Below are 25,897 nucleotides of genomic sequence, written 5' to 3'. Positions count from 1 at the left end.
AAAATGGCAAAGGAGATTTAGAGGGGTATGAAGTGACACACAGGAGAAAAATCTAGCATGATTTCATCTGTGAGATGAGGGGCTCTGGGCTGCTTTACCTCCTTGGGAGTGAAATTTGGGGGTTATGGTGGACATGAAAAGATGTGAGGAACATCAGGGAAAACAGGAGCTCCATGGCAGCAAAGATGTCCAGATATGAGAGGTGACTGCTTTGTGCTGCTGTTCAGCCCAGCAGGACCCATCCAAGATAAAGGAGGAGATTTCCAGCAGTGGGGAATAGGCTTTGGGAACTTCTTGCTGAAGGATATTTTCTCTACTGACCATTTTCCTGTGTTTGAGTGAAACGGGGCAAACCCATGGAGGAGAAACACTGAGGAATCTTGAATAAAGTGAAAACTCTCTTCAGCTCCAAAGGTTTCTGAGCTGCAAATAAAGCCCTGGGAAGGGGCAAGTGTCAGCAAGAGGGCGAGTGTCAGCCAGTCTCATCCTCCACCTAATCCCCAGGCACAAAATGCCCATCTAGAATTTCTTCAACTTAATAACCAGAGGAATTGCCGACTGGGAGGTTTTATATTCCTTTGCTGTGTAGATCCTGGCCAGCGGTGTTCTTTCACTGCCACGTTCAGTCTAATCCTTTGGAAAACCCTGCTAAGTCCTGTGCTCCAGTGCTATCCTTTGGCAATGAGTTTTGTGAGCACCGTGCTTGCTGTGCATTAATCACAGGGCTTTTATTGCTCTAGAGGAGCTGCTCATACTGGACTGCTATATATAGTCTGTCAGCAATTAGCAGGATGCTTGCAAGGTTATTTAAGTAATTTTTCTCCCTTATGCCACAACTAACTGAATTCTCTGTATATATGAAAACACTTGAAAGACGAGTGATTACTGCAAGAAGAAAGAAGGGCAGAGAACGAGCCCTGCTTGGAGCGGGCGGCTTGTTTGACAGGGCTATCTCCCAGAAATGGGATTTTAATCAGGAACCTTTGATTAAAATCATTGCTCAGGTCATGGCACACCCCTGTGGGCTGGAGGCATGCAGAGCCAGCTCAGCCTCACAACCAGTTCCTCGGGCTGGTGCAGGGATGGATCTCACTGGGAGCAGAGATTGTACTCAAGGGGTCCTGGCTGACATCTCCTGCAAGGGACAGTGCCTGAGCAGTGGGAGCACTGAGGTCGTGGCCATGTTGTGGAAAGATCCAGGCTGGGACTCGGCTCTGCTGTGCCTGGGCCCCCCATCCGCCCCATGACAATCCCCATTCCCCCACTAAAGGCAGCGTCCCCGTGGCTTCACTCCTTGGCAGGAAGGGATGCCCTGAGTAAAGGTGGGGGTCTCGGGGCACAGCCTGGGGGAGGATGGGTTTGATGGGCTGGGTCCAGGTGCGGGATGAGCCTGGGCACACAGCTCCCCTCTGGCACAGGGCTTCAGCACACAAAAGTTGGATCCTCCCAGGGGGGTCCCCCTTGACTCCAGCCCCCTCCCCCGAGACTCTGTGAGTGCTCGCTGCTGCACCAAAGCTCATAAGAATGGGGAGACCTTGACACCTGCATCCGAGACATCTAGAAAGGGCTGGAAGGAGCAGGGGACCCTCCCAAGCTCTTTGGAAAGGGCTGGACTGCGCCCAGCCGGAGGTGTTTTAATGACTGTTTTGGATCCTCGGGAGCCAACCTCCTCCCACTCAGCCCGGGGTAATTCACCTCCTCCGCCGGGCTGCACGAGTTGTTGACTGGTGGATTGTGGCTCGTAGAACAGGTTCTCCGCAGGGAGTTGTCTCCGAAACCCTGGGAGACGTGGATGGCCCGAGCCGCGGGTCCCGGCTCGGAGCCTGGCAGCGGGGAGGGCTCTGGGTTTGCGTGGCACTGCTGGGCAGGGCGGCTCTCGCCCCGCGCCGCTGGCACACAAATCACAGCCCTGCCTGTGTCAGGTAGATAAGGAACCATGTGATGCAGCTGGAGGGGAGCGGGTGGCAGGCAGGGTGAAGGTGCACAGGGAAATAACCTTGCAGGGAGTTCCTCCCTCCCTTCTCGGGGACCAGTGTCTGGGCAGCGCTGATCCCGCGGCTCCCACTGCACCTTGGTCTGGATGCCTGCTCGGGTTCTGGGGGCTCTCTGAAACTCCCGGGAAGCAGGAATGTCCTTTAGCAGAAGGAACTGGTCCGATCTCTCCAGGTAAGTGCTGTGGATTAATGCTTAACCCTTTCCACCAGGGAGGGGTGAGGGTGGGCTGCTGGTGGCCGAAGGGGCTCAGGGAGGATGGGAAGAGGGGGCAGCTGTCCTGGGAGTGTTGTTTGTTGTTTGCAGAGGTGAATGCCAGCCCCACGGAGAGCTCGGCGTTCCTGCAGTTTCTTGTGGCTGGGCAAGATCAGAGGCGTTTTTGTTTCTGCTGCCTGGGGAAGCTGAGCTAGGCACAGAAGTATTACCTGGATAAGCATTCTCGCCCCATGCTGGATACATTTTGGGTCTGTTTTGCCTTTCTTTGGGGAACAGACTGTCTGGGCTGTGCCTCCAGACTTGCTCTGAGCTGGCTGAGGGCGTTTCCACTCCCCCCGTGCCCCTGCAGCCCCTGGGTGTGTGTCCTGCTCTGCCCTGACGGAGCTGCAGCCCATCGTGTGCTGAGCAAGCCCTGATTCAGCGGCAGCGACTGAGCGATCCCTGAGCGATCCTCACAGCACTGCCAGCTCCCTCGGCCTTCCCAAAGAGTGATCCAGAGTAGGGGAGGCTCCTGGGCATCCTGGGGAGAGTCAGGGGCTCGAACGAGTCTGGAGCAAGGTGGGATCAGCCCTGACCCCCTGCAGACCCCAGGAGAGCCCCGGCAGCCTCGGCTGTGCAGGAGCAGTGATGGAAACTCAAACAGAGCCATGCTGTCTCACAGATCAGAGCAGGAATCCTAGTCCAAGTGGATGTTATGTCTCCAAGACTTAATTGCAAGTCTCAGTACTGGATCTAAGAAAGGAGAGTTCATAGAATCCCAGAATGGTTTGGGTGGGAAGGACCTTAAAGCTCATCCTATTCCAACCCCCGCCATGGGCAGGGACACTTTTCCACTATCCCAGGTTGCTCCAAGTCCTGTCCAGCCTGGCCTTGGACACTTCCAGGGATCCAGGGGCAGCCACAGCTGCTTTGGGCACCCTGTGCCAGGGCCTCACTGCTCTCACTGTGAAAAACTCTTATTTTAGTTGAGACCCCGCTGCTCAGAGGCCACCAGCTCTCAGCTGCCTCTGCCATGGGTGGGGCAGATCCAGAGGCCATTCCAGTCCTGTCCAGATCCATCTCTGAGCCACGGACCTACCCCCACACCAGCCCAGCTGGGTCCTGCACCCCGTGTGCTTCACAACCCCGGAAGGCATTTCCTGAGCTCTCCTGAGATGAGGCAGCACTGAAACAACAGAAATGTCAGAAATCTCTGACTAATCATTGACAGGGCAAGAGAGGACAAGGCAGGGACACTCGCCAAAGTTTTTTACTCATCTCTTTGAGTTAAAAAAGGTAAGATAGCGAAAAATAAATCCCTCTTGGAAAAGAGGAGGGAAAGATTGGCAGAGCAAATCCATAGCCTGATGGGTGGATCGCTTAATTACACATAACGAGAAGCTGCCTGTGTATAGTGCCAGGTTTTTGTTACCTCAGAAGGAGCTACGGTAATTCAAGGCAGGAAAATCCCATTTCACTTCGAAGGAGACTGTCCGTGTAAAATAAAAGTCGTCATGAGGACTTAGCCCAGCATTAGTGCTCTGTGCTGTCACTGCTTGAGGGACAGGAGTGCAGAGGCACCGGGATCTGTGTCCTTCCCACCCGGGACCCTGCCGGCTGTGAATGTGCGTGCAGGGAAAGCGCCGGGGCTGTGCAAACACGGGCACGGAGCGGGGCTGTCCCACCTGGGGATGCTCCCCGGGCACATCCCAGCCTTCGCCAGCCCCGTCCCTCCCAGTGGCATCGGAGACCGCCTGGAGCTGCCCAGCCGTGGGTCCGATTGCTGTCGGGGCTGTTCGGCTGTGGGGTCAGCGGGAGGGGAGGGCAGCACAGCCCGGCTGTGTCCCTGTCCCCAGCCCTGAGCTCTCAGCCCGCTCCTGTGTCCCCGTCGCGCTCCGCTGGCCCGAGCAGGAAGAACAGAAGCCGCAAATGCTCGCGGGGGGTAAAGCGGATTAATTTATGACCGGCTGTGATTACTCAGTAACTCGGAACCAGCCGCGAGTCCCCGCGGCCACGCTCGCTGTAACGCGGCCCTGCCCCTCTGACTTTCGCTAAAAGTCAAATTCATGGCAAAGCCTGAGCCTGGGTGACGGAGCTGGACCCTGCGCAGGGAGGCTCTGTTGGGGTGCCGGGAGTTCCGTCGGGTTCCCTGCAGTGTTTGTGGCTGATTGAGGGTTCGTGTTGGGGGAGATGAACCTGGCTCTGAAAAGCTCCATCCAGCCAATAAAAATATTTTCCAACACAGTTCATGCACCAGCACAGAGGGTGGGCAGGTTTGGCACAGAGAAAGGATGGCAGAGCTGGTGTTTTCCAGACAACTTTTCATTCTGAGTGGTGTTTTATTGAAAAAAAACCACAAAAAACAGACAAAATACCCAACCACCCTGCTCCAACAACTTGCATTTGGCTTGTGCAAAATAAAATGCTCGAAGATGATTCCAGACCTTGTCTTTTTGGCTCAGTCTGTGATTATAAACAGTTCTTAGTCTGGGCACGTGCAGAGGGGGAAGAGGAGCCCTGCCAGCCCCATCCCCAGGCAGAGCCTCTCAGCAGTTGCCTCCAGCCTCTGATACTTGTGCATCTGAGGCTTTTTGCTCTACAAAAATTAAATTGCCATCACCACAAATTGGTTTTGGCCTAAAATCTTGTGCCATAGTGGTTACCCTTCCAGTTTGTGTGGTTGAGGTCTGTGTGGTAGCTCCAGGGTCCTGGTCTGGCTGAGTTACAGGTTCAATATTCTTCCCCTGGAAGGTTTGCTTAATATAGGGATTCCTTTGAAATGAGTGCTCCCTCCACCAGGAGAAAATAGGAGTTGGGAAGTCAAGTGCTTGCTTTCGGACTGGCCTGCATCAGCTGGGTGGAGTAAGAGCACTTTGGGATGCTTGGCTCGTGCTGGCTTTGCTCTCCTCCAGCACGATGACTTTTGTCAGCCCCTTGGCCTTGCCCAGGGTGTAGCAGTTCCTTTCTTGTCTGGCACCAGGGCTTCAGGGTGCCCATGCAGCACACAGCCTCCCCATGTCCTTGTGTTTGCTCCCAAACAGCCTGGCCAGGCAGAGGACCCTGGAGGATGAGGAGGAGCAGCAAAGAGAGCGCCGGCGAAGGCACCGGAACCTGCTGTCATCCACATCCACGGATGAGGAACCTGCCAGCCCTGTCAAAGACACCAGCCCAGCTTCCAGCAGGTCTGTGGGGTCCTGACCTTGCTCCTGACACCGAGCCCTGGCACCTGCTGCTGTGGGAGGGCTCAGCTGTGGGAAGAGCTGTGCTCCAACCAACAGCCCTTGGGAGGAGGGATGGGCTCCCCAGGAGGAGCACAAGGCAGGGTGGGCTCCCCATGGCACAGGAGCAGGAGTGCTGGGGGAGGGCTGGTGCCAGGGCTGAGCTCAGGTGGGATCTGCAGCAGGGAAGGGGTGCCTGCTCTGCAGGACAGGAGAGCAGAGTGGGCAGAGCCTGGCTGGCTGTGCTGCCCCTCTGAACCTCACAGTGACGCTGTGGGACCTTTGCTGAATTGGGGGTTTGACCCAAGGGCTTTCCAGTGGTCTTCCAAAGTCCTTGGCTGCAGGGAGCCGGGATTTGAAGGTGCTGTGGGACCAGGCTGCCCTTACATAACTTGACCCACTCTCTAAATTGATCCTGGAAGTGTCCAGTATTTAGATGGTTTGTGTCCACAGTGAGACTCCCACTCCAGAGGTGTTTCTGTGTTTCAGACGGGATGGAGTTAAGACATTTGGATTGGATATGGGGTGGATGGGGCTGGACATGACTAAAATGAACCAGGTGGGAAGGTCAAGTTCCTCTTCCCTGGTGCTGACAGGCTGGCCATGTGGTAACTGCAATTCAGGAGGAGGGCAAATGTTATCCCATCTCCTTCCCAGTCCTGGGAGTGTGCAGACACAGCCTGCCAGTTGTCCGTCTTCCCAGACCTTGTGCCTGCTTGCCCAGGGGAAGGAGAGGAAACAGCTTTTCACAGGTTATGTTGGGACTCTGGGTGGATCTGCCAGAGCAGACTGAGTTGCAACCGACACTTCCCACTTAAAGTTGCTGGGATTTTCCTAGTCCAGTGAAGAGTCACTGCCACACTTCTTATCCAGCAGCAGACCCAGAACACTACTCTGAGCCTGGATCTCCTTGGCACAGGACTTGGTGGGTGCTGGTGTCCTGGGACAAGGCTGCAGAAATGCTTCATCTCTACTACAAAAAGGAAAAAAATAATTTTACTAAACTTTTTTCTCAGACAGCTGAGCTGGGATGATGGGGATGAGAGTGGCTGCAGGCTCTGGTCTACAGGGAAGAATCCAAGGATGTTGGTGGGATTTTTATATCCCTCTCCAGAGCCTTTTGCTTCACTTGCAGCATGAAATCCAGCCCTCTAGCCCCAGATGTTAAGGTTGTCATCCCATGTTGTTCCTGTCCCTAGACCTCCATCCCTGGTGAAGCTGCAGTCTCCGGAGGATGGGGAGGAGCGAAAGCTCTCGGAGGTGCTGAAGACACAAGAAGGGAGAAGGACGAAGGGGAAGTGCCTCCCGCCCGTGTCTGAAAAGCTGAGGCAGGAGAAGGAGCAGAAGGAGCCAGAGGTGGGAGAAAGCTGCCCGGAGAGAGGGCCACAGCCTTGTGAAAGGCAGGAGAGCAGCCGAGCTGCAGAGCGGGCTCAGGAGGCAGCCAAGGGCAGAGGGGATCCACCAGGAGACAAGAACCTGGAGCCAGCCTCTGAGAGGAAGGTGGTGGTGAGGGCACGGCTCCAGGACAAGGACCAAGGAGTGTGGAGTCCTCGGGGGGAGCAGAGGAAGGAGGCGAAGGAGCCGCCAGAGGTGGGGAGCTGCCGGCTCCGGGAGGTGAAGATCCTCACCAGGGTGGGAAAGGAAGAGAAAACCTCAGCAGTGACCTCCTCTCCAGAGCAGCAGGTGAGCAGGAATGCATGGGGCACCAGGCCTTGGGGGGAGAGGTCCTGGGTGCTGGGAGGACTAGAGAGAGGGACAGCCCAAAAGTACCAGGAGGGAAATGGGACCCAAAGGATTTTGGAGAAGGTTTTTCTGAGAGCTGCAAACCATGAGGTGGTGGACAGGACTCCTTCCCCTCTCTGGTCTGTGCTGTTTTGATCACTTTCTCCAGCAAGTCCCTCTGATTGCGATCATGGTGACACTGAAGGGCTGTTTGGGACTCTGTATGTCCAGCTGGGACAGGAAAGGTTTGGAGGATTTTGATCTCAAACTCTGGCCTCCAACCCAGTTCCCGCCCTGACTGCTCAGCTCCTGCACCTCTTCTCTGCAGGGATGCATCTAAAGTCTCCTTTTTCCTCAGCAGCCATCCAGGAACCCCTCAAAGCAGGAAATCCAGCTGTCCCCTCCCCAGGATGAACCTGCAGAAGAGCCAGACCCTTCTCCAACTCACGTCACCTTCAGCAGCTCCATCCGACGGGCCAGCCCAAGAACCGTCTCATTTCGGGTAAGAGCTAAAGCAGGTGGGGAAGGATTCCATGGAGGCAGTGGTGGATGGGGGAAGGAAGGATTGCTTTGGCTTCTGGATTATGTGAACAGAACCTGTTCCTAGAAATCTTTTTAAAATTTACCCTTGATCTGGGCACTGCAGTCCTGCTTTCCTCTTCTCCCTCTCTTCCTTCTCCATGTCTGACTGAAGGCTTGTGAGGATGAACATGTCCAGTTCATCCACCTTGTGCTGGACAAATAACTCAGGGGAAGTGATAATAAAATGAGGGAGTTCATTGTCCTCAGAATTTTCAGAGCTACAGGAATTACCATCCACTTTCCAGCCTTTCCAGTCTTATGTGAAAGCACAGGATAAAAATAACATCCATCCTCCCTCTCATCCCATGTTACAGTCTGAGAATATATTTAATTTCAAAAGAGATCTCTGGAATAAAGTAATTGAAGAGGCTGGGAAAACCAAGAACAAATCAAGATCATCACTGCTGTGAGTCAGGGCTGACTAGCTACACTTGATTGACTTCCATGAGGCTTTATTGGGAATAAAACTGTTATCACTGTGAAGTGTCTATAGTCTGGGAAACTTTGAGATATGAGATAAGCTCTGGTGTGGGTGCAAATGGAGCTTTGCTGGGGGAGATCAGTGAGATAGTGTCTCCCATGCTTATCTTGGATAACCAAAAGTTCCCTGCGGACCTCCTCTCCTTGTGTCTTCTAGATCATCTCCAAGAAGCAGAAAGAGAGCCAAAGCCCTCTCACAAGGAGGTCAGTACCTCTCATCGTATTGCTTTGGTCCTGCTGGGCAGGAATTGCCATCCTTTGTTTTCCAAGGGAGGAGGAGGTGATGGGGCCTGACAGGCCTGGCACAGATCTGCTGGACATTGGTCCCCAGGGTGCTGAACTGGGCGGGCAGTGATGCTTGGCAGGGGACAGGACAATGTCCAACGTGCAGCTTGCATCTGAATGAGATCCTGGAATCACAGAACAGTTTGGGTTCCACGGGACCCTAAAGATCACATTCCAACCCCTGCCATGGGCAGGAACATCCTCCACTCTCCCAGGTTGCTCCAATATCCCCCCAGCAAGCCCCCACTGTCTCCTGAGTCATGTAGTTCCATGTTGGTGCTTGTGTCTGCACAGGTCCAATCAATGGGGACATGAAATCAGGTCCATGAGCAACCTCACCTGGCTTTGGTGACCAGATCAAGGGATCCTACACCCCTCTGTGGTTTAGGTGCATGCTGTAGGCAGAGCCACACTGACACTGGGGGTGACCCAGTTCAGAGCTGGCAGAGCTGAACCCAGGGCAGGCTGAGGAGCTCCGAGAAATTTCAGTGCTCAGTGTGGCCCTGGAAAGGTGGTGACACCCAGAGATCTCGGTCACCAGCAGGAAATGGACTGCTTGGCTCACCTGGCAGATAAATGCAGGAGTGCCTGGGTGGGACAGGGCCTTCTCCTGCCAAGTGCAGCTCCCCTGCACCATGGGCTGAGTCCCAGGAGATCCCGAGGGGGCTGGTTTCAACTCTTCCCTCTTCTTCACCAGTGCGAGTCTGAGGATCCCAGGCAGCAACAGCACCATTGGGGAGAAGCTGGAAAAGTACAACTCGGCTGTGCAGGTACCAAAGGCCCTTGGCAGAGCCAGGCGCGGGGGGGGGGGGTGGGGGTGGGATGTGTGGGGAGACAGAGAGGGGTAGCCTGGAGCTGAGTGGGGAAGGGAGGGCCTGAGCTGCACCAAATACCAGAGCTGATAGGGATGGAGGAGATGGTCCCAGGCAGGAAAAGGGATTGACCTCAAGGTTTTGGGACCCTTGGAGGGGGTCTGGGGACGCTGCATGGTCCTGCAGGGAGGAGATGTCCTTTGAAGCAGGTCTGGGGATGCTGTGGTCCATTGGGGAAAGCACTGCACAATGCTGTGAGCTGGTGATGGGCAGGGTGGGACCCCAAAGGGCTCAGGGTGTGAGCCAGAAGCTGGACTTTGCTTTTCACCCCTCGGGGTGCAGCACAGCCCTGCTGACACTCCTCTCTCTCCCAGCGCTCGGAGGGGGTGAAATCCTCCGTGCCGGTCCAGAAGAGTCGCCTGCTCTCCTCGGAGGGGGTGGCGAGCAAGCGCAACATCTTCGAGGGAAGCGCTCCCAGCAAGGCGGAGCCGGCGGCTCTCAGGAAGGTGAGGCAGAAGCTGCGGGGAGCTCGGAGCGGCTCCTGTGCTGGGGCAGGCACCGGCTGCCGGGATAATCTTCCCCTCTTCGGGTACCCGGCTCAGCCTGGCACGCTGCTGCAGGGACTGGTGGGTGCCAGGGCTGCGTTTGGGCACAGGAACTGCCCCGGCACTGTGTGGGTTCCTGCCGAGCGCTGGAATTTGAGGAGCTGGGATGGAGCCAACGTGTGGGCTGGGCTCTGCCGGCTGCAGCTCCGCTCTGTCTCCCCGTGCCCTGGAGACTGGGCCGGGTTACATTCGTGCAGAGGGAGAACTGCTGCTGTAACCCTGGTGTCTCTCTCTGTGCCACAGGACAACCTGAAGATCCCAGGATCGGTGACATCCCGCATTAATCTGTGGATCAGCCGAGCTCAGGAGCCTGCCAAGGAGGAAAACAGCAAGGTACCAGCTTGTGCCAACCTCAAGTGAGAGCTCTGAGACCAGGCAGTCTCACAGGACATGGTGCTGCACGTCGGGGTGGGGTTGAAGGGATGTGGATGAACCCTTGGCTGAAGATATTAAAGGGTTTGAGATCAGTTTAGACAGGTTTGGAGGTCTCAGAGCTGCAGGCCACCAGGATGAGATATCAGGGCTCTACTTGTTGCTGTGTCCTAACTGTGATCCCGAAATTCCCAAGACAGCTGATTCCAGCCCTTGGTGGGTTGAGGAGGGAGCAGGAGCCAGCTGGGTGCATGTCCCAGGACACACAGGGGTACCTGACCCTGCCACCCCAGCATGATCCCATCTCTGCCATGCCATCTCCTCTGTCTGGATGAGCAGCTCTGCCTGGAGGCCAGTGGGAGAGGAGCTGTGTGCTTGGCCCTTCAGCTCTGAGGGGCTTGGAGACCTGTGTGTGCTTGGACAGGTCCTGGTACATGAGGGGTCTGGAGTCATCTGCACCACATCTGCACATGAAACCAACCCCCAAAACTAGGGGGTCTTGTGGCTGAGGATGCAGAATGCCCAGCCAAGGGGACTCAGAGGTCATAATTTGGCCACCGTGGCTACTCTCTGGACGTGTGCAAGAGAGGGACAAGACAGTCTTTTGCCCCAGGGTGGTTTGGTGTTGTTGGAAAGGAGGGGCTCAGCAGGTCCTGGGCAGGTCTCACTGCTCATAGCAGAGAGGGCTTTGGCCACTGCTCGTGGCAGCCACCTGGCCCAGGACGCACAGCTTCAGCCCAGCCCTGCAGCCAGGGAAGGCGAGTGCAGGCTGCGCTGGGAGATCAGCAGTGCCCAGACATGTCTGTGCCAGGCAGCTGTGCCAGCAAAGGGTTTGCTCCTGGGTCACTCCTGGGGGAAGCCTGCAGCTCCTTGATCAGTTCTTCTTTAATAGCACTTGTTCCACTTCTGTGGCTGGAGCTGCACTTGGTTTTAAGGGTCTTCTGGATCCCAAAGCTGGCTGCTTTTACCTGGACAATGTGTGCTTCAAGTTTAGGTACAGTCAGACCAAGGCAATGCTGCACAAGATGCATGGGGAAAACTTCCTCCTGTCACTTTCGACTCTCCTGTTTGCAGGAAATCCGGAGAATCAACAGCCTGGCAAAACGAGACATCTGGATAAAGCAGCCTGGAGACACCTCTGGAGACACCAAGGTAATTATGAAGCTGCTCTGAAGCCTGGTGCATCCTCTAAGGCAGGGGCAGAGCCAGGATATGGGGGGAGAGGGGATGTGGGAGTCATCAGGACCCTGTGACTTTGGGGACTCAGCAGGAGGGGACAGCTGGAGGCATCTGTAAGGGAGAGAAGGACTCTGGTCTGGGAGGTGAAGGGAAGTGGCCTGTGATAGGATTTAGAGGATGCCTGCCTGCCCCATCCCCTGCTGGGCACAGCCTCTGTCCGGGTTAAAGCAGCTGCATCTGTGGTGGGGGGGTTGCAGCCTCAGGCACAGCCTCAGTGATTCCCACTTTCTTTTCCAGTTGCAATAAGACCATCTGGGAAAAATTGGTTTGCTCCAAAGATCAAAGCCCAGCCCTACCCAACTGTCCAGCAGCCACTGCCACGAGTCCCCTGTGCCACGTACGGGTGCAGCCCAGGTCATGGGGTCCTCTGCTTGTGGGATGGGGAGGAAGAAGCCTGGAAGAGTCTCCCTGTGCCCCCAGTCCCCACTCAACTGCCTGTCTGGGGGTGTCCAGGCATACAGGCTCCCCACAGATGCTGAAGGCAAACTCCTGCCTTGTTTGCCCACCACATTTTGCTGTTCTGTTCCTGATCTCTGCCTGTGCCTCGGAACTGCCCTGGCAAAGGGGATCCCTCACACGGCAGCTGGAAGATGTCAGTGGGGCGAGAACCGCCTGGCCAAGGGAGTTCCAGCTGCACATCCATGGACCATGTTGGTCCTTGCTGCCTGGGGCAGGTGGGGCTGGCAGGTTCACCCCCCTGCCAGGCTGTCACTGCCAGAGTGACCCAACCAGAGGCCGATGTTCATGAAGTCACACGAGCGCTCGGAGATGTCTCATGGAAGAAGGGGGGACTTGGCCCTGGTAGCTGAACCAGAGTTGTCCTTGTCCTTGTCACTGCTATCCCCTGCCCCTGCACGCAGTGACCCTTCATCCAGTGATCCAGGGGGGGTGAGCTGGCCCTGGCCATGGCCACAGCCCTGTCTGGGGGATTTCATGGAGCTGAGTGCCCTGTGCTCAGCCCCATTTCCCTCTTGCCTTTCCTCCTGAGCCCTTTGCTGTGCAGCCCCTCATCCTGCATTTCCTGGGCTGCTGAGCCCACCCAGCAGGGATGGGGGATGCTTTCTCAAGGCCTTTAGGGTGGCTTTACGGTGCCATGGGCAAAGGGCTCAAATTCTCCTATTTGGGCCGTTTTTTGGGTTTGGGTTGTTCCTTGAGCAGCCACTGTGGTGACAAATTCAGTGTGGGAATCTGCTGTTGCCCCTGGAACTGATCTTGCTTGTTGGGCTTGGGAAAGGACTTCGGTTTCTCTGTGCTTTTTTTTTTTTCTAATAAACATTGCTCTTTCTAAGACACTCCTGGTCACCTACTGCTGGTCTGGGACTGGAAACGGTTCCCTTCTCCCGACAAGGGAAAAATAGGGAAAACCCCGAATCAAATGTGTCCTCGGGGGTTCAAAACAGACAATTCCCTTCTCATTGCAGCATCCCGAGCTCGGAGCAGCGGCTGAGGGAGCCGGGTCCGAGCGGCTGGCAGGGTCTGCTCCTGCACTGATGACAGTGCTGCCTTATCAGCGTCCCGGCCCCGGTGACAGCTGGGCTGGCTTGTGTCAGCCCCTCGGGCACTCACGTATCTCGGTCCGGAGGGTTTAAAATAGCAAATCTTTGAGGCCACACAATAGCTTGGGCTTATATGGGCTCCTGGGGGGGAAGGGGGAGCGGCGGAGGGGGCCAGGGCCGCGGCTGCCGAAATAGCAGCTCACAAGTGTTGCATTCCTCGCTGGGCGCCGGGCACATTCCTGCGGCGCTGCCCGCCCCGGGGTGGGCGCTGGAGCCCCCTTAAAGCCTCGTGTCCCAAAGAGCCTTTCCCAGACCCCGGCGATCCCCGCGCTCCCCGCAGCACCGGCGCTCAGGTACGGCCGGGGGGGCTGTGCTGGATCCAGACCCGGGGGGGGTCGGCTCAGGGCTCAGGGTGTCCCCCGGCCGCTCTCCCTGCGCTCTTTTATTCCATGGGGGCATTCCCATGCATAAAGCACCAGGACTGTATTTACGATTTGTCTTTTGAGCCACCTCGATGGGTGCCCAGGTGGCTCAGATGGGCTTTGGCTGCCCTGGTTCCGGGGAAATCTCCCAGATCCCCGTTCCCTTTGTGTCTGCAGGGGACGGCAGGGATGTGATGGCCACGGCCAGCCTGGTCCTGGCTCTCTGGCAGCCCAGGGGTGGGTTAGTGATGGGATGCTCCTGTGCCTGGACTGACCCTGCCAGGCAGGACTGGAGCAGGGACATCACCCATTCCTGGAGCAAAGGGTGGGAAAGTAGAGCTCCATATGTGGGCAGCCTGGAGGAAAGCAGAGCTTTCAGCCCCAGAGCTGTGAGTGGCCAGCCTTGAGCTAAAGGATAGGGGGGTTTTGAGGAGTGTGAGGAATATCTGGATTGTTTAATACACAGTAAATTCTGGGAGATTTTTTGTAGTCAGTGCAATATTTCCCCTTTATCTCAGTAATGTCTGCTGGGTTCTCCTAATTCTACCAAATCAAGATTTCCAAGCTTTAATGAAAATGTTGATGTGTTTCTGTGCAAGAATGTATAAATATTTCCTTGAGCCACTTTCTTCTTGTGTACTTTCTTAACAGTGCTGGATTTGTTGCTGTTCCCTCAGCTCTGTTGGGATCTCATGGTGTCTGAGGGAGGAGGGCAATGAGAATGTAGGAAGAAGCTTTCACACTGTTGGATCTGGGAACCCTCTTCTCCCATGTCATGAAATGATTGTGTGCAGCCTTAGTTACTCAGAGGCCACACAAATAATTTGGCCAAACTTGGGGCATTAGGACCATGCTGAGCCCAGGGCAAAAGTGGGAATTGATATTCGTGGGGAAGCAGAGTCCCGGGGATGGTGCTGGAAGGGGTGCTCAGAGCCAAGCCCCGGACTCATTACAGGAAAGGGAATTGGGATAGCAGGAGTAGGCAGTGACCCCAAGGCAGAGGGGGCAGAGTTCTGCCTTAATTTGTCTCCAAAAAGCACCTTGTGAGTAACAGTGAGATTAGAGACCCTCTGGAGCCATGGTTATGCCAAGGTTCCCCTCCTAGAATGCCCCTTTCCCATGCTTGAGCATTCCAACCCTGGATCCAGCATCTTGAATAAGCACTCCTGAGGCCTGTCCTACCCATCCTGGGTAATAAATGCTTGACAGATGTAGCCAGGAGCAGTTGTTCCCAGACTCTGGGCAGCAGGAGCAGAGAAGCCTTGCAGCTCTGGGAACAGGTGGTTCAGCACATGAAGTTATTTCCAGAGCTGCCTTGCATCGTCCTGTGGCATCTCAGCCCTGCTGAGGGCTGCCAGAGCAGGGGACAGGGCTGGGCTGGGCTTGGGGCTGGAGCTCTGGGCTGCTCCAGGATGCCCAGGGATGGGGCTGGTGTGTGCAGATCTCACAGTGCACTGTTGGGTGAAGGTCAGATGAGGTGAGGTGATGAGCAAAGTCCTCCTGGGCACAGCTGGAAGGGAGACAGATGTGCTGAAAGATGAAAGGCTGTTTCTGCAGAGGTTTTAGCCCTAAAACCAGGGCTAAATTACTAAACCAGGCTGTAAATTGTTCCTTTTAGCTAACAGAGGAGAAATGCTCCTGCTGAACCCAGGCTGCCCCTTTCCCAGCAGTTCTGTACTGGGAGGGCTGGGCTGGGAGGGTTTGCTGAGGCCTTGTGCTGTGCCTGGTGCAGGGCTGTAAATCTGAGAGAAGGGGTAGTTTCTGAGCTAAGAATAGCCAGGAAGCAAAACAAGCTGAACACTGCAGTGGGGTGATTTTCCTGTCGCCTGAGCAAACACAGCCCCTGAGAGGGCTGGGCCAGGGGGGCTGAGTGCCCTGGACATGGCTCCTGACAGAGTTATCAGTGTGACAGGAGGCTGTGTCCAATCTCCTGCCTCCTGTTTGGGGCAAGCTGTGATACTGGGACAGGAGTGGGACAGGCAACTTATCTCTGCTGAGATAATGCTGTCACAACCTGGCTGGGGACAGCTGGAAGCTCCAAGTGCTTTGGAGAGAGGCAGAATCTCTGTGCCCCTGTCCTGGTGCTGACGACAGGCTGTGCTGGCCCTTATCTCACTTCTAACCCTCACTTTCTCCAATCTGCCTCAAACTCTGCCAGAGAACCAGGGATGTCAGACACGGAGGAGGTCACCGAGGAGTATGAGCAGTAAGTGGAGTGCTTTTAACCCCCTTTCTTTCTCCCTATTCCCACTTGCCCACTGCAGCATGTCTTGGAAGTGCTCTCATTGTTGCCCCAGCACCCACCACAGATCCCCAGCCTGTGCCCCTCTGCTTTGGCAGTGCCTGACCCCAGCAGTGGGAATTGGTGCTGGGAGCTGTATCCACCCCTACGAGCAGGACAAGGATGGTTCCTATATTAAAAATGCTGCAGTCTAAATCTGGGAGACACAGATGGGAAAACCTGAGGCCACCAATCTGTTGCTGATGGGGTCCTGCTGCCACATCCATCAATCTCCAGGGCCCAGATTTGAGAGCAGCTTCTGCTGATGGAGGCTGCTGGGCCAGGAGGCACATTCTGGAGAGATGGGGTTGGGTCATAGGGGTGAGTTTGAGCACAGCTCCACTTCTCATCCGCCCACAGAGAAAGGGACCTGAATCCTCTAGTGTTTCAGTGCCACACCAGACTGATGTCTGACCCCCTGGGACAGACTTTGCATCTCCCCCACAGTCAGGGAAGGACTTGGGGACAAAGGTGGGATGTGAGATGCCCCTTTCTGGGATTACAGGCCAAGGTCACTCATTTTCTCATGCTGCAAAATGGTGAGGTGCCCTGACCACTGTGAAAGTGCCAGTCCAGACCTTCAACCCCTGTTCTCCAGAGCCTCCAGGGTGACCTGGGCCTTGTCCCTGTCCCCAGTGCCACCTGACAGCCACCCACACAGCAGCCCTGGCCCTGTGCTATAAGAAAGGGGAGCAAGCCTCAAGGAAATCCCAGATTTCTCAGCCTCACTGATGGGTCCCCTTCCAGCAACTCGATGTGACTCTGTGAATTCCTGTTGTGCTTTGCAGGGAGCAGGAAGGTAAGAGGACGTGGAGCACCTGCAGCTGCCCTGAGGCAAAACACTGATCAGAGAAACTCCAATAACCTGAGGCTTCTTCTCCTTTTCTCTGTCTGTGCCCTGTGTGCTCTGTGAAGAGGAGTGCGTGGAGGAAGGTAGGAGTTGCACCTGCAAGGACCAAGAGCCAAGTGCTGGGGCTTCAGGTGTTTTGCTGGGGGATTTGGGGATCAGCTCCTGGGTTGCAAAGGGCAAATCGTGTCCAGGAAAGGCAGATGTGACCGTGTTTGAGATGCCTGCACCTGAAACATCAGTAAGATCAAAACTAGTCTGAATTTTCTCAGGATCTCTTTTGTCAGTGATCCTTTGACTCAAACCAGGGCTGACAATGCTGGACATGAGTGCTGGCAGAGGTGTGATCCCAATGTCCCAACGGGAGCTGGAGTCTCTGCTGAACGTGTGACAGCCATGCCCAAACTCAAACTTCCACCTGCCTCAGCCTGAGGGAGACAAGCACTGGGCTGGGCTGGGGAGCTGGGCTGGGGAGCTGGGCTGGGCTGGGGGGCTGAGCTGAGCCTCTGGCTGCTTCAAGGCATTGCCAGGCAAAACCCTGAGTGTAAAAGCAAAGAGAGTTGCAGGGGGAAGCCCCTGCAGTGCACCAGTCCTCATCTCACGCTTGCAAAAACTCTCTGGCACCCAACTAATCCCTGTGCTTATTCCTTCCCTCCCCCCTGGCTCAGAAGAGGAAGAATGGATAGAGGAAGACGACGGTAGTTATTGCATCTTTCATTATTTCCTCTCTGCTCTTGGGAACAGTTGTGGGTTGATGTGTTCTGCCTCTCCCTGGTTGGGGAATGGTTTTCTTTCATTCTTCCACTTCTCTCTCTTCTTCCTGCACTCTACTCATGCCTGCTGTGCTGTGTGTCCATCCTCTGTCTGTGCCTTGTCTCTTATATCTGCCAGCCATGGTTTGCTGTCTTTGCTGTTTTCTTTTTCTTCCCTTCTGTCTGGCTGTGGCCAGCAGGCACAGCACAACTCTGGCTCCAGTGGAGGAATCCTGTGGGGACGCTGCTCCCTCCAGTGGAAAAAGGCTCCAGCAGTGTCACAAATGCGATTGAGAAGGTGTCAGAGGCACCTCCTCAGCCACTCCTGGAGTTCACTGCTGGAGCAGAGCAGTAGAAATCCCTCCTCCCTTCCTGGGGTGTGAGGGAATGGCAGCTGAGGGGGGATGAGGGACAAACCAGGAGGTGGCGATAAATCCTTGACTTTGATTAATTTTAGGGGGTTTTGCCCTGGTGAGCACAGAGCAGCCCTCGGGTAAGGTTAGAGAGGAGCCCTTTGCTTCCCGAGCCGCTCTTCCTTTCCTGCAGCTGCAGCTCCCCCGGGTCTGTCCCGGCTCTGTGCCACAGTTATCCCAAAGCAGGAGCTGCAGGAGCCAGGGAACAGCGCTGCTGGACTCACCCTGCCCCTTATTCCACAGGTCAGGAGGAGCAAGTAGAGGAGGCGGAGGAAGAGACCCAAGAAACCAAGGCAGAAGGTGAGAGGGGCTGTGCCAGGGACCTGCCGTGGCTTGGCTGGGCCATGCTCTGCTCCAGGGGTGCCAGGTGGGGGCTGGGATGTCCCAGCATGGCTGTGACAGGGGGACATCAGCACAGAGGGACAGCTGTCCCCCAGATCTGGTGTACAGTAAAGGTGTGTCAAACTGAGATGCCCTTCCCTGCTCTGTCCGGGCCGTACAAGCATGAGGACAGTGGTGTTTGCTGCTGGTGGCTGTGCCCAGCCCTCTGAAATAATGCCAAAAATGGGCCAAGCCTGTTTCACCAAGGGGTCTATTGCCCTAGAGGGGGTTTCCAGAGCTGGGATTGAGCTCTGATGTGTCTGATCATCAAAAGAGCACTGGATTTCATGAGGTGGCTTTGGGGCATGGTGTGTGACCCTGTGCTGTCAGTGCTGCTGGGGGAGGCTCAGATCCTGGCTGTGACCCTGAGTCAGGGTGCTGGGACCCCTCTGTGCTGGGGGATGTGACTGTCCTCACCCAGCGATGCTCATGTTCTCACATTGCTTTTAAACAGAACAAGAAGATGAAACGAAAGCAGCAGGAGAAGGTAAAGGAGGAGCAGAGGGAAGATGGGTTTGGCCATTCCAGTCCTGATGCCAGTCCCTTGAGACACTGGGCCCTTGTAATGGGGTTTTGTGCTGAATTTATTTGTTGCCAAAGAGATGATCTGTGGTAAATGGGGCAGAGCTGCCCTGGCCACATCCCCCAGTAGGACGAGGGCAGCAGGAAGGATGAATTTGTGCTGCCTCGGGCAGAAATTCACCCAAAATACAGCAGGAGAGGGAGATACTGCTGCTTTTCCAGCCTGAGCTCCTGCAAAACTTGTCTGGATTCCTCCTGGAGAGGATCTGGGGCTCTGCTGGTCACCCTGTGAGTGAGGGATGTCCCTCAGGGACCTTATCTCCCCCCGTTCATCCTGCAGAGATGAAGCCAGGGTTTTAAGTGGGGACAAGCATGGGAAAGAGGGGGACAGCTGCCCCACAGTGTCCCGGGGCAGGACTGGCCATGGGGACACAAAGCATCGTGTTTTGCACAGGTGGAGAGGGAGACAGAGAGCAGGAGCCTGGGGAAGGTGAAGTATCACCCTTGTTCCTTCTGTCTGATATGGGGGGTACCAGGTGCTGCTCTGCTCAGCCAGCAGCATCAGCTGCTGCCCAGGGCACAATGTCCTCTGGCACAGGGCTGGCACCTCACTGTGGGGGAATGGTCCCTATGAAGCCGCTGCTGCTGGGACAGAGGGAGGGCTTGGCTCAGGGTGGAGGTTGGGTCAAGGTGTGACAGGAAATCTCTCGGTGACACTGACCTTGTCTTTCTGTCCTGCTCCTGGGACCTGCAGGTGAATCGAAGCCAAAACCCAAGTAAGTGTGGCAGGGTTTTCCCTGGGGCAAGGTCTGAGCTGTGCTAGAGCAGAGGTTTCATGTGGCAGAGCCTGGTCCATAAAGGGCAGGGCACAGGGAGCCTCCAGAGTGTGGAAAAGGGTGGGACTGAGACATGGAGAGAAAAAGGGAGAGAGTCAGACAGCGAAACATGGACCATGGAGGAGACCCCAAGAAGGAGGTCTTTAGGCAGTTCTGAAGCATTTCATATGTTCTTTAGGAGAAGCTCAGCTGCCCTGTGACCCTGGAGGTGGCAAAAATGTGTGTGTGTGTGTGTGTGTGTGTGTGTGTGTGTGCGTGTGTGTGTGTGTGTGTGTGTGCATCCCAGACTGGGATACAGAGCATGAGGTGCACATTTCCAGGAGTGCCAGCGACTGATCCCGAGGGAGCAGGACTGTGAACCATTGCCAGAAACCTGGGGGGTCCTCCTGGGCCCCTGAGATGTGCAGTGTGGGAGGCAGATCTGCCCTCAGCCATTATCCCTTCATCTCTTTGTGCCCCTGCTGAGCACCTCCTGCTCTCCCTCAAGCCCCGCAGGATGAGAGGATCCAGCTGCCTGTAGCAGGTCACACCGCAGCACACGGTGCCCATTGGGGGCAGCACTGGGTGGCTGCCAGCTCAGGAGGCCTGGCAAAGGGCCCTGGCCATGTCATCTGCAGCTTGCAGAATTATTCCAGCCATGCAGGCACCTTGGAGTGTTTCCCGGGAATGCCACAGGTCTTCCTCTGTGGCTGCCCAGCTGGCAGCTCCAGCAGGATGCATTGCACTCCCTATCCTCCAGCTATGCCCACTGTGCATCTCTGGGGACTGCAGGGCTCAGAGGGGAGAGTGGGATGGGTGAGAGGCATGTGCTGTCCCAGATCTGCTGCAGGCCCATCAGGCTCCGGCTCCCCTTCCATTGCAGGGTCTTCATGCCCAACCTGGTACCTCCCAAGATCCCAGATGGGGAGAGACTGGATTTTGATGTAAGTTGTGTCCCCAGTGCCCACCCCGGGGGTGCTTCCCTCCCTCTGCTCCCCCTCAGTGTCTGGCAGCCACTGGAGGCTCTGTTTGTGTCTGCCGCAGGACATTCACCGCAAGCGCATGGAGAAGGACCTGAACGAGCTGCAGGCTCTCATCGAAGCCCACTTTGAGAGCAGGAAGAAGGAGGAAGAGGAGCTCCTGTCCCTCAAGGACAGGATTGTACGTGTTTGGCCTTCCCCTCTCTGGCTATTGCCACCCTGTCCCTGCGGGTACCCAGCCCCTGTCCCTTCCCCACAGTCTGGGACATACATGACCCTGCAGGACAGAGCCTGAGGGTTAAGCTGGATTCTTATGAGCCATTTTTAAATTTTTTAATAAAATGCCCTGAGCTGGAAGGGACCCACAAAGATCATCCAGTCCAACCACTGCCTTGCACAGACACCCACCAACAATCAACCAACCACCAACAGTACCACCCTGTGCATCCCTGGCAGCACTGTCCAAACACTCCTGGAGCTCTGGCAGCCTTGGAGCTGTGCCCATTCCCTGGAGAGCCTGGGCAGTGCCCAGCACCCTCTGGGGGAAGAACCTTTCCCCAGTATCCAGCCTGAGCCTCCCCTGGCACAGCTCCAGCCCTTCCCTTCCTGTCCCCGGTCACTGCGATGCCCCTGGTGTGGTGCTGCGGTGCCTGATGCAGATGCACCTCTCCCTGGGGTCACTGTCCCCAGGCTCCCTTAGGGCTCTCAGGGCTTTTGGGGTCAGGGATGTGTCCCTTGGAACAGAGAGGATGCAGAGTCCCTGCAGTGTCCAAGGCAAGGTCCCCTCCCTGTGCAGGAGCAGCGGCGAGCGGAGCGCGCAGAGCAGCAGCGGATCCGCAGTGAGCGGGAGAAGGAGCGCCAGGCCCGCATGGCCGTGAGTGACCTCTGGAAATGCGGCTTGGGATGGGCTGGGGGAGGCCGGGGAGACGAGCTGTGTGTCCCTCCATCCACTGCTGAGCGGCTTCTGACCCCGGCAGGAAGAAAGAGCTCGCAAGGAGGAAGAGGAGGCGCGGAAGAGGGCGGAGGAGGAGGAGCGGAAGAAGAAGGCGTTCTCCAACATGCTGCACTTTGGGGGTTACATGCAGAAGGTGGGACCCTTCCCAAGGGGGCTGTGATGGAGCCACTGCTGCTCCTGGGAAGAGCTCGGCCATGGGCTGACCTCATCCAGGTGACACTGTGGAGTTTACAGGCAGGAGAAGGCAGCGAGCTGCTCTTGGCTCAGGGGTTACAGGGCCAAAGTGAGTCCAGAGCTGCTCTGACCTCAGCTCTGCTCTGCAGATGTGCAGCTCCAACCTCACCTCAGGGACCGGGATGGGGATGGGGACAAGGACAAAGTGTCTTGTTCACTATTGCCAAAATGTCCTCGAGGACTCCACGTGCTTCTGAAGTCCCAAAAGTTGAGGGAGTTGGATGCAGAACTGGGGATGGGGGAGAGCAAAGGCTGGGCAGACTTCCTTCTCTCCAGTGGACTGATGGTTTCCTCAGTCAGAGAAAAAGGGTGGGAAGAAGCAAACAGAGCGGGAAAAGAAGAAGAAGATCCTCAGTGAGCGACGGAAGCCCCTGAACATCGACCACCTCAGCGAGGACAAGCTGAGGTGAGCACAGGCTGCAGGAGGGATGGCCAGGGCAGGAGCCCTGTGCTGGGTCCCAGCTCCTGGGCAGGATCCCGGGCTGGACTGGATCCCTGGGGCTTCCAGCCGAGGGGGATGGCACGGCTGGAAATGGGCTGTGACACCCCACGGGGGACATGGGCTTCAAGGCTGTGCAGGGCCACCGTGGCTGGGCTGCGGCTGATGGCACCAGCCATGAGAGGGAGCCAGGGTCCCACGGGTGAGACAGGTGTGTCCTGAGGAGCCAGGACCACACGGGTGAGACAGGTATGCTCTGAAGAGGCAGGGTCCCACGGGTGGGATGTGTGTCCCCATATGTACTGACCTCCCACGTGGCTCTTGTCCTGGATTCACTGCCTGGATAACCCATTCCTATCTGGGAGCCTCCAGAGCCCCATCCCAGGGAGCAGGTGAGGGGTTGGCATCAGTGTCCCATTCCTGCACTGAGCTCCCTGGGAGCCACGGCCCTTCCCTGCACTGTCCCCAGCCAGCTCTTCCTGCAGGGACAAGGCCAAGGAGCTGTGGCAAAACATCCATGACCTGGAGGCTGAGAAATTTGACCTGCAGGAGAAGTTCAAGCGGCAGAAATATGAGGTGAGCCCCAGGGCCTCTGTGATTTGTCCACCTCCATGTTCCTGACTGCTCCTTCTGCTCCCCAGCCAGGACTTGAGCTGGGGTGTGCAAGTGATCTCCCAGCTCCTGGGGGTGTGTACCTGGCACCACCACAGGGCAAACACATCACAGGCCAGGCAGGATGGAGCTCTGAGCAGCCTGGGACAGTGGAATGTGTCTCTGCCCATGGCAGGGGGTGGAGTGAGAGGAGCTTTAAGGTCCCTTCCAACCCCAACTAGCCTGGGTTTCTGGGATTCTAAACCCCACAGAAAAACTGCTGGGGAAAAGAGAGCAGTGATGCACCTTCACCCAGCCCTTGTACCCAACCTGGGGCAGTTTGTCAGACCTCACCATCCACCTGCAGTTTTTTCTTGCCAGACCTCACCACCCACCATTTTTTCTTGCAGATCAATGTCCTTCGAAACCGCATCAGTGATCACCAGAAAGTGTAAGTGGCTGCACATCCCTCCTCCATCTCCTGTCCTCCCGGCTCCAGTTCCCTGCTCCCCAGCTCCCTCCCTATGGATCTCCTTTCCTGAATCACCTCCTCCCTTTCCCCCTCCCGCCTCTGGTCTTGCTGGTGCCTGGCGTTCCTGGACCTGCAGGTCTGTCCCAGGGACCTCAGTCCCTGCCCTTCTGCTCCTGACAGACCTCCATGGCCTCCCACTGTCATCCCAGACAGCTTCCCCCTCCCCAGAGACCTCGCAGGGGATGGATCCCAGGGACAACCTACCTCTGCATGGAAAGCTTTGTGTCCCGTGGGGTCCTTCCAGTGTCCAGCCTCCCCCAGGGGCTATGCCCAGCATCTCAGGAAGCTGCTGGAAATCCCAGCTTGTCTAGCAGGGGAAATCCCATGGGCCTGTGGCATTTGTGCAGGCCTACAAGGCCAGAGGAACCTGTCCCCATGCCCATGTTCCCTGCACATAGCTGGGGAACCCTTTGTAGGAGGGTGGAGGAGGGTGTTTAACCCCTACTACCAGGAGCACACTGTGCTCTCACATCCCCATCCCACTTCCCCCTCACGTGGGAGGTGCTCAGCCCACCCCAGGTGTTGGGGCAGCATCTCCCACCTGCTTACATCAAATCTCTCTTCTCTCCTGCCCCACCATGGCGTGATCCTGCAGCAAAGGGTGAGTACAGACATTTCTGAGAGGGGGGGGTGTGTGTGTGTCCCTGCACATGTCCTCTGTGTGTCCCACTCCATGTGTGTTGCAGGGACACTGGGACCCCAGGGCAGCTGCAGGGCTCAGGGACGAGGCAATCCCAAGGACTGGCAGCCAGAAATGCCCTTCACTGCCCACCCAAACCTCCTCCTCCTCCGTGCTGCCCAGTGCCCAAGCAGTGCCTGCTCCCCTGTGTTGGTTAAGGGGAGTGATGGGCTGGGTCATGAAGGATCCTGCAGCTGCTTTTATCCCTCTGCAGCTACACATGCAACTTGTCAGTTCCTCTTGGAAAGATTCTTGGGGGGAGAAACATGGGAAGGAAATGGTGGGTCCTTAGAATCACCTGGCAAATGCATGAGCTTGTTCCCAAGGCACTTTGACTCAGGTCCCAAGATTTAGCTGGGGCCAGTGAACACCCTCGAACTCCAGGGCAGTTTTCAACAGGAAAAGGCTGCAGGACCACTGACAGCACCCACCTCATCCTCCTTGTGAAGTCACTGATGCCTTTTTGCATGTGCTTTTCCTCTTCCCTTGCAGATCCAAGGGTGCCCGTGGGAAGACCATGGTGGGCAGCCGTTGGAAGTAGAGGCTCAGGGGAGAGGAGGCCAAGTCCCAGGAGCTGCAGTGGCTGCACAGAGCCCTGGCTGCAGGAATGGGGGTTCCAGGGGGCAAAGGCCTCACGAAGTTCCCATCTCCACCCCACAGTGGTGTTGTGTCTGTAAATAAAGAGGTGGTGAGGGGGTGCAGGTGTGGTCTCCATCCTGAGGTTCTGATCCCAGAGGACACAGCACAGGCTCAGCACAGCTCGAGGAGTTCCCTACCTGCTCCCTGGCCTGTGAGAGGTCACAGCATCCACCCAGGACCCCCAAGTAACTGTCCCTGTGCCTCCCAGCGTCATCTCAGCTACAGTCCTTGGCAGGTTTGGTGATAGACCTCAGTGGTCTGAGCTGCTTTTCCTGCTGCACTTTGGGGCAACCTCATCATGGCCACTTTTGTTCTGCTTTTGCTGTACCAGAGCCCCACTTGCTTCTATCTGGTCACAGCTGGTCATGTGGGACACCATGGACAGGGGCACTGCTTCCAAGCCTCTTGGACCATGGAATAGTCATAACTCACCTTCCAAGCTATTTCCATTCCTATTTCCAGCTCTTGCTAAATGTTCTGACCAGCTGTATTTGCCTCCTCTGCATGTTACTGACAGCATGCAATGAAGCCTTGAAGCCGTGTGGGGAGGCCTCTCCTCTGTGCTTTAGGGGACAGATCTCTTTCATCTGGCTGGGAGTGTGGCATGTCACACGTGTGCTGTCCCTGGGGACATATCACCTGCAGACCCTGCAGTGCTCCTGGTGGATCTGGATCTGGATCTGGACTGGCAGCCAGTCCAAGGCACCAGAGGTCCTGGAGGGTTGTTATGTTATGACAACATGTCCCATGCTGTTCATAAACAGCATCTGAGAAGCCTTTCCCAGAGCAGTGGGGACGGGAGGATGCACAGGGATCTTGTCCCTTGGTGAGATGTTTTGTGTCCCCCTTGCTGGGGCTGCCTGTCCTCCCCATCCCTTGCCCGCTGATGTGGGAGTGTCCTGCAGGTTTCTCCTGTGTGCTCCTGTCGGATGAGGATTTATTTTCCCTACTTCAACACACTAGGTTTTGGGGACTAAAGCTCTGGGAAGCTCAGAATCACTGAGGCACAAGTGAAGGACAAGCAGCTCCCCACCACCTCCCTCCTCAAAACCGAGGTGTGGAGGGCAAAGGGGAGAACTGGCTGGGGTGGCAGTGCTGGAACGTGAAATATCCAGAGGGTGGCTGAGTGATGGTCCAGCAAGGAATTCCAGCCTGCCTGATGCACGGCAACAGGAGACGGGAGCGCTCCGGACAGTCAGCTGTGTCTGCCTTGCAAAGAATACTCCCTCTGCGGGCTCTGGAGGTCCATTGTCCCAGCTGTTCCGGCAGGGCCGTGCCGGTGCCGCAGAGCAGCCCGGCCGCTCTGCCCGTCCCCGGGGCGGGGGTACCCGGGCACTCCCTGCTTCCCACAGCGCTGCCTGTCCCGGCAGCTCCCGGCCCCGCTCCAGCCCGAATCCCTGCGCCGGGCCCGGCACCG

The 25,897-nt window shown here is 56.4% G+C and overlaps 2 protein-coding genes across 5 annotated transcripts; both read left to right on the top strand.

Moving 5' to 3' along the window:
- The first annotated feature begins 1,849 nt into the window (after positions 1-1,849).
- On the top strand, positions 1,850-15,635 carry LAD1 (ladinin 1). Of its 2 annotated transcripts, none has more exons than XM_088180232.1 (10): positions 1,850-2,166; positions 5,229-5,369; positions 6,605-7,088; positions 7,486-7,629; positions 8,347-8,393; positions 9,172-9,244; positions 9,661-9,792; positions 10,135-10,224; positions 11,338-11,415; positions 15,579-15,635. In XM_088180232.1, the coding sequence occupies exons 1-10, from the start codon at positions 2,129-2,131 to the stop codon at positions 15,621-15,623; spliced, it is 1,272 nt and encodes a 423-aa protein (XP_088036358.1). In that variant the 5' UTR covers positions 1,850-2,128; the 3' UTR covers positions 15,624-15,635. The 2 variants fall into 2 exon arrangements, with proteins under 2 accessions (XP_088036358.1, XP_014728355.1); XM_014872869.2 differs by lacking the exon at positions 15,579-15,635 and adding an exon at positions 11,740-11,882.
- Positions 15,589-24,542, top strand: TNNT2 (troponin T2, cardiac type). 3 transcript variants are annotated; one of them, XM_088180235.1, is made up of 16 exons: positions 15,589-15,626; positions 16,490-16,500; positions 16,617-16,634; positions 17,217-17,246; positions 17,957-18,013; positions 18,549-18,581; positions 19,071-19,106; positions 19,371-19,392; positions 20,315-20,375; positions 20,476-20,592; positions 21,208-21,285; positions 21,389-21,499; positions 21,897-22,006; positions 22,525-22,615; positions 23,041-23,081; positions 24,334-24,536. In XM_088180235.1, exons 1-16 carry the CDS (start codon positions 15,589-15,591, stop codon positions 24,380-24,382), a joined length of 903 nt encoding a protein of 300 aa, XP_088036361.1. In that variant the 3' UTR covers positions 24,383-24,536. The 3 variants fall into 3 exon arrangements, with proteins under 3 accessions (XP_088036361.1, XP_088036359.1, XP_088036360.1); XM_088180233.1 differs by lacking the exons at positions 15,589-15,626; positions 16,490-16,500; positions 17,217-17,246 and having other exon boundaries at positions 16,560-16,634; positions 24,334-24,542; XM_088180234.1 differs by lacking the exons at positions 15,589-15,626; positions 16,490-16,500; positions 22,525-22,615 and having other exon boundaries at positions 16,619-16,634; positions 23,041-24,542.
- Positions 24,543-25,897: the final 1,355 nt, after the last annotated feature.

The sequence above is a fragment of the Sturnus vulgaris genome, chromosome 29 (genome assembly GCF_052056855.1).
Source record: "Sturnus vulgaris isolate bStuVul1 chromosome 29, bStuVul1.hap1, whole genome shotgun sequence".
In the NCBI taxonomy this organism is placed as follows: domain Eukaryota; kingdom Metazoa; phylum Chordata; class Aves; order Passeriformes; family Sturnidae; genus Sturnus; species Sturnus vulgaris.
Note: the sequence above shows the minus strand (reverse complement) of the source record. Positions and strands in the feature narration are given on the sequence as shown.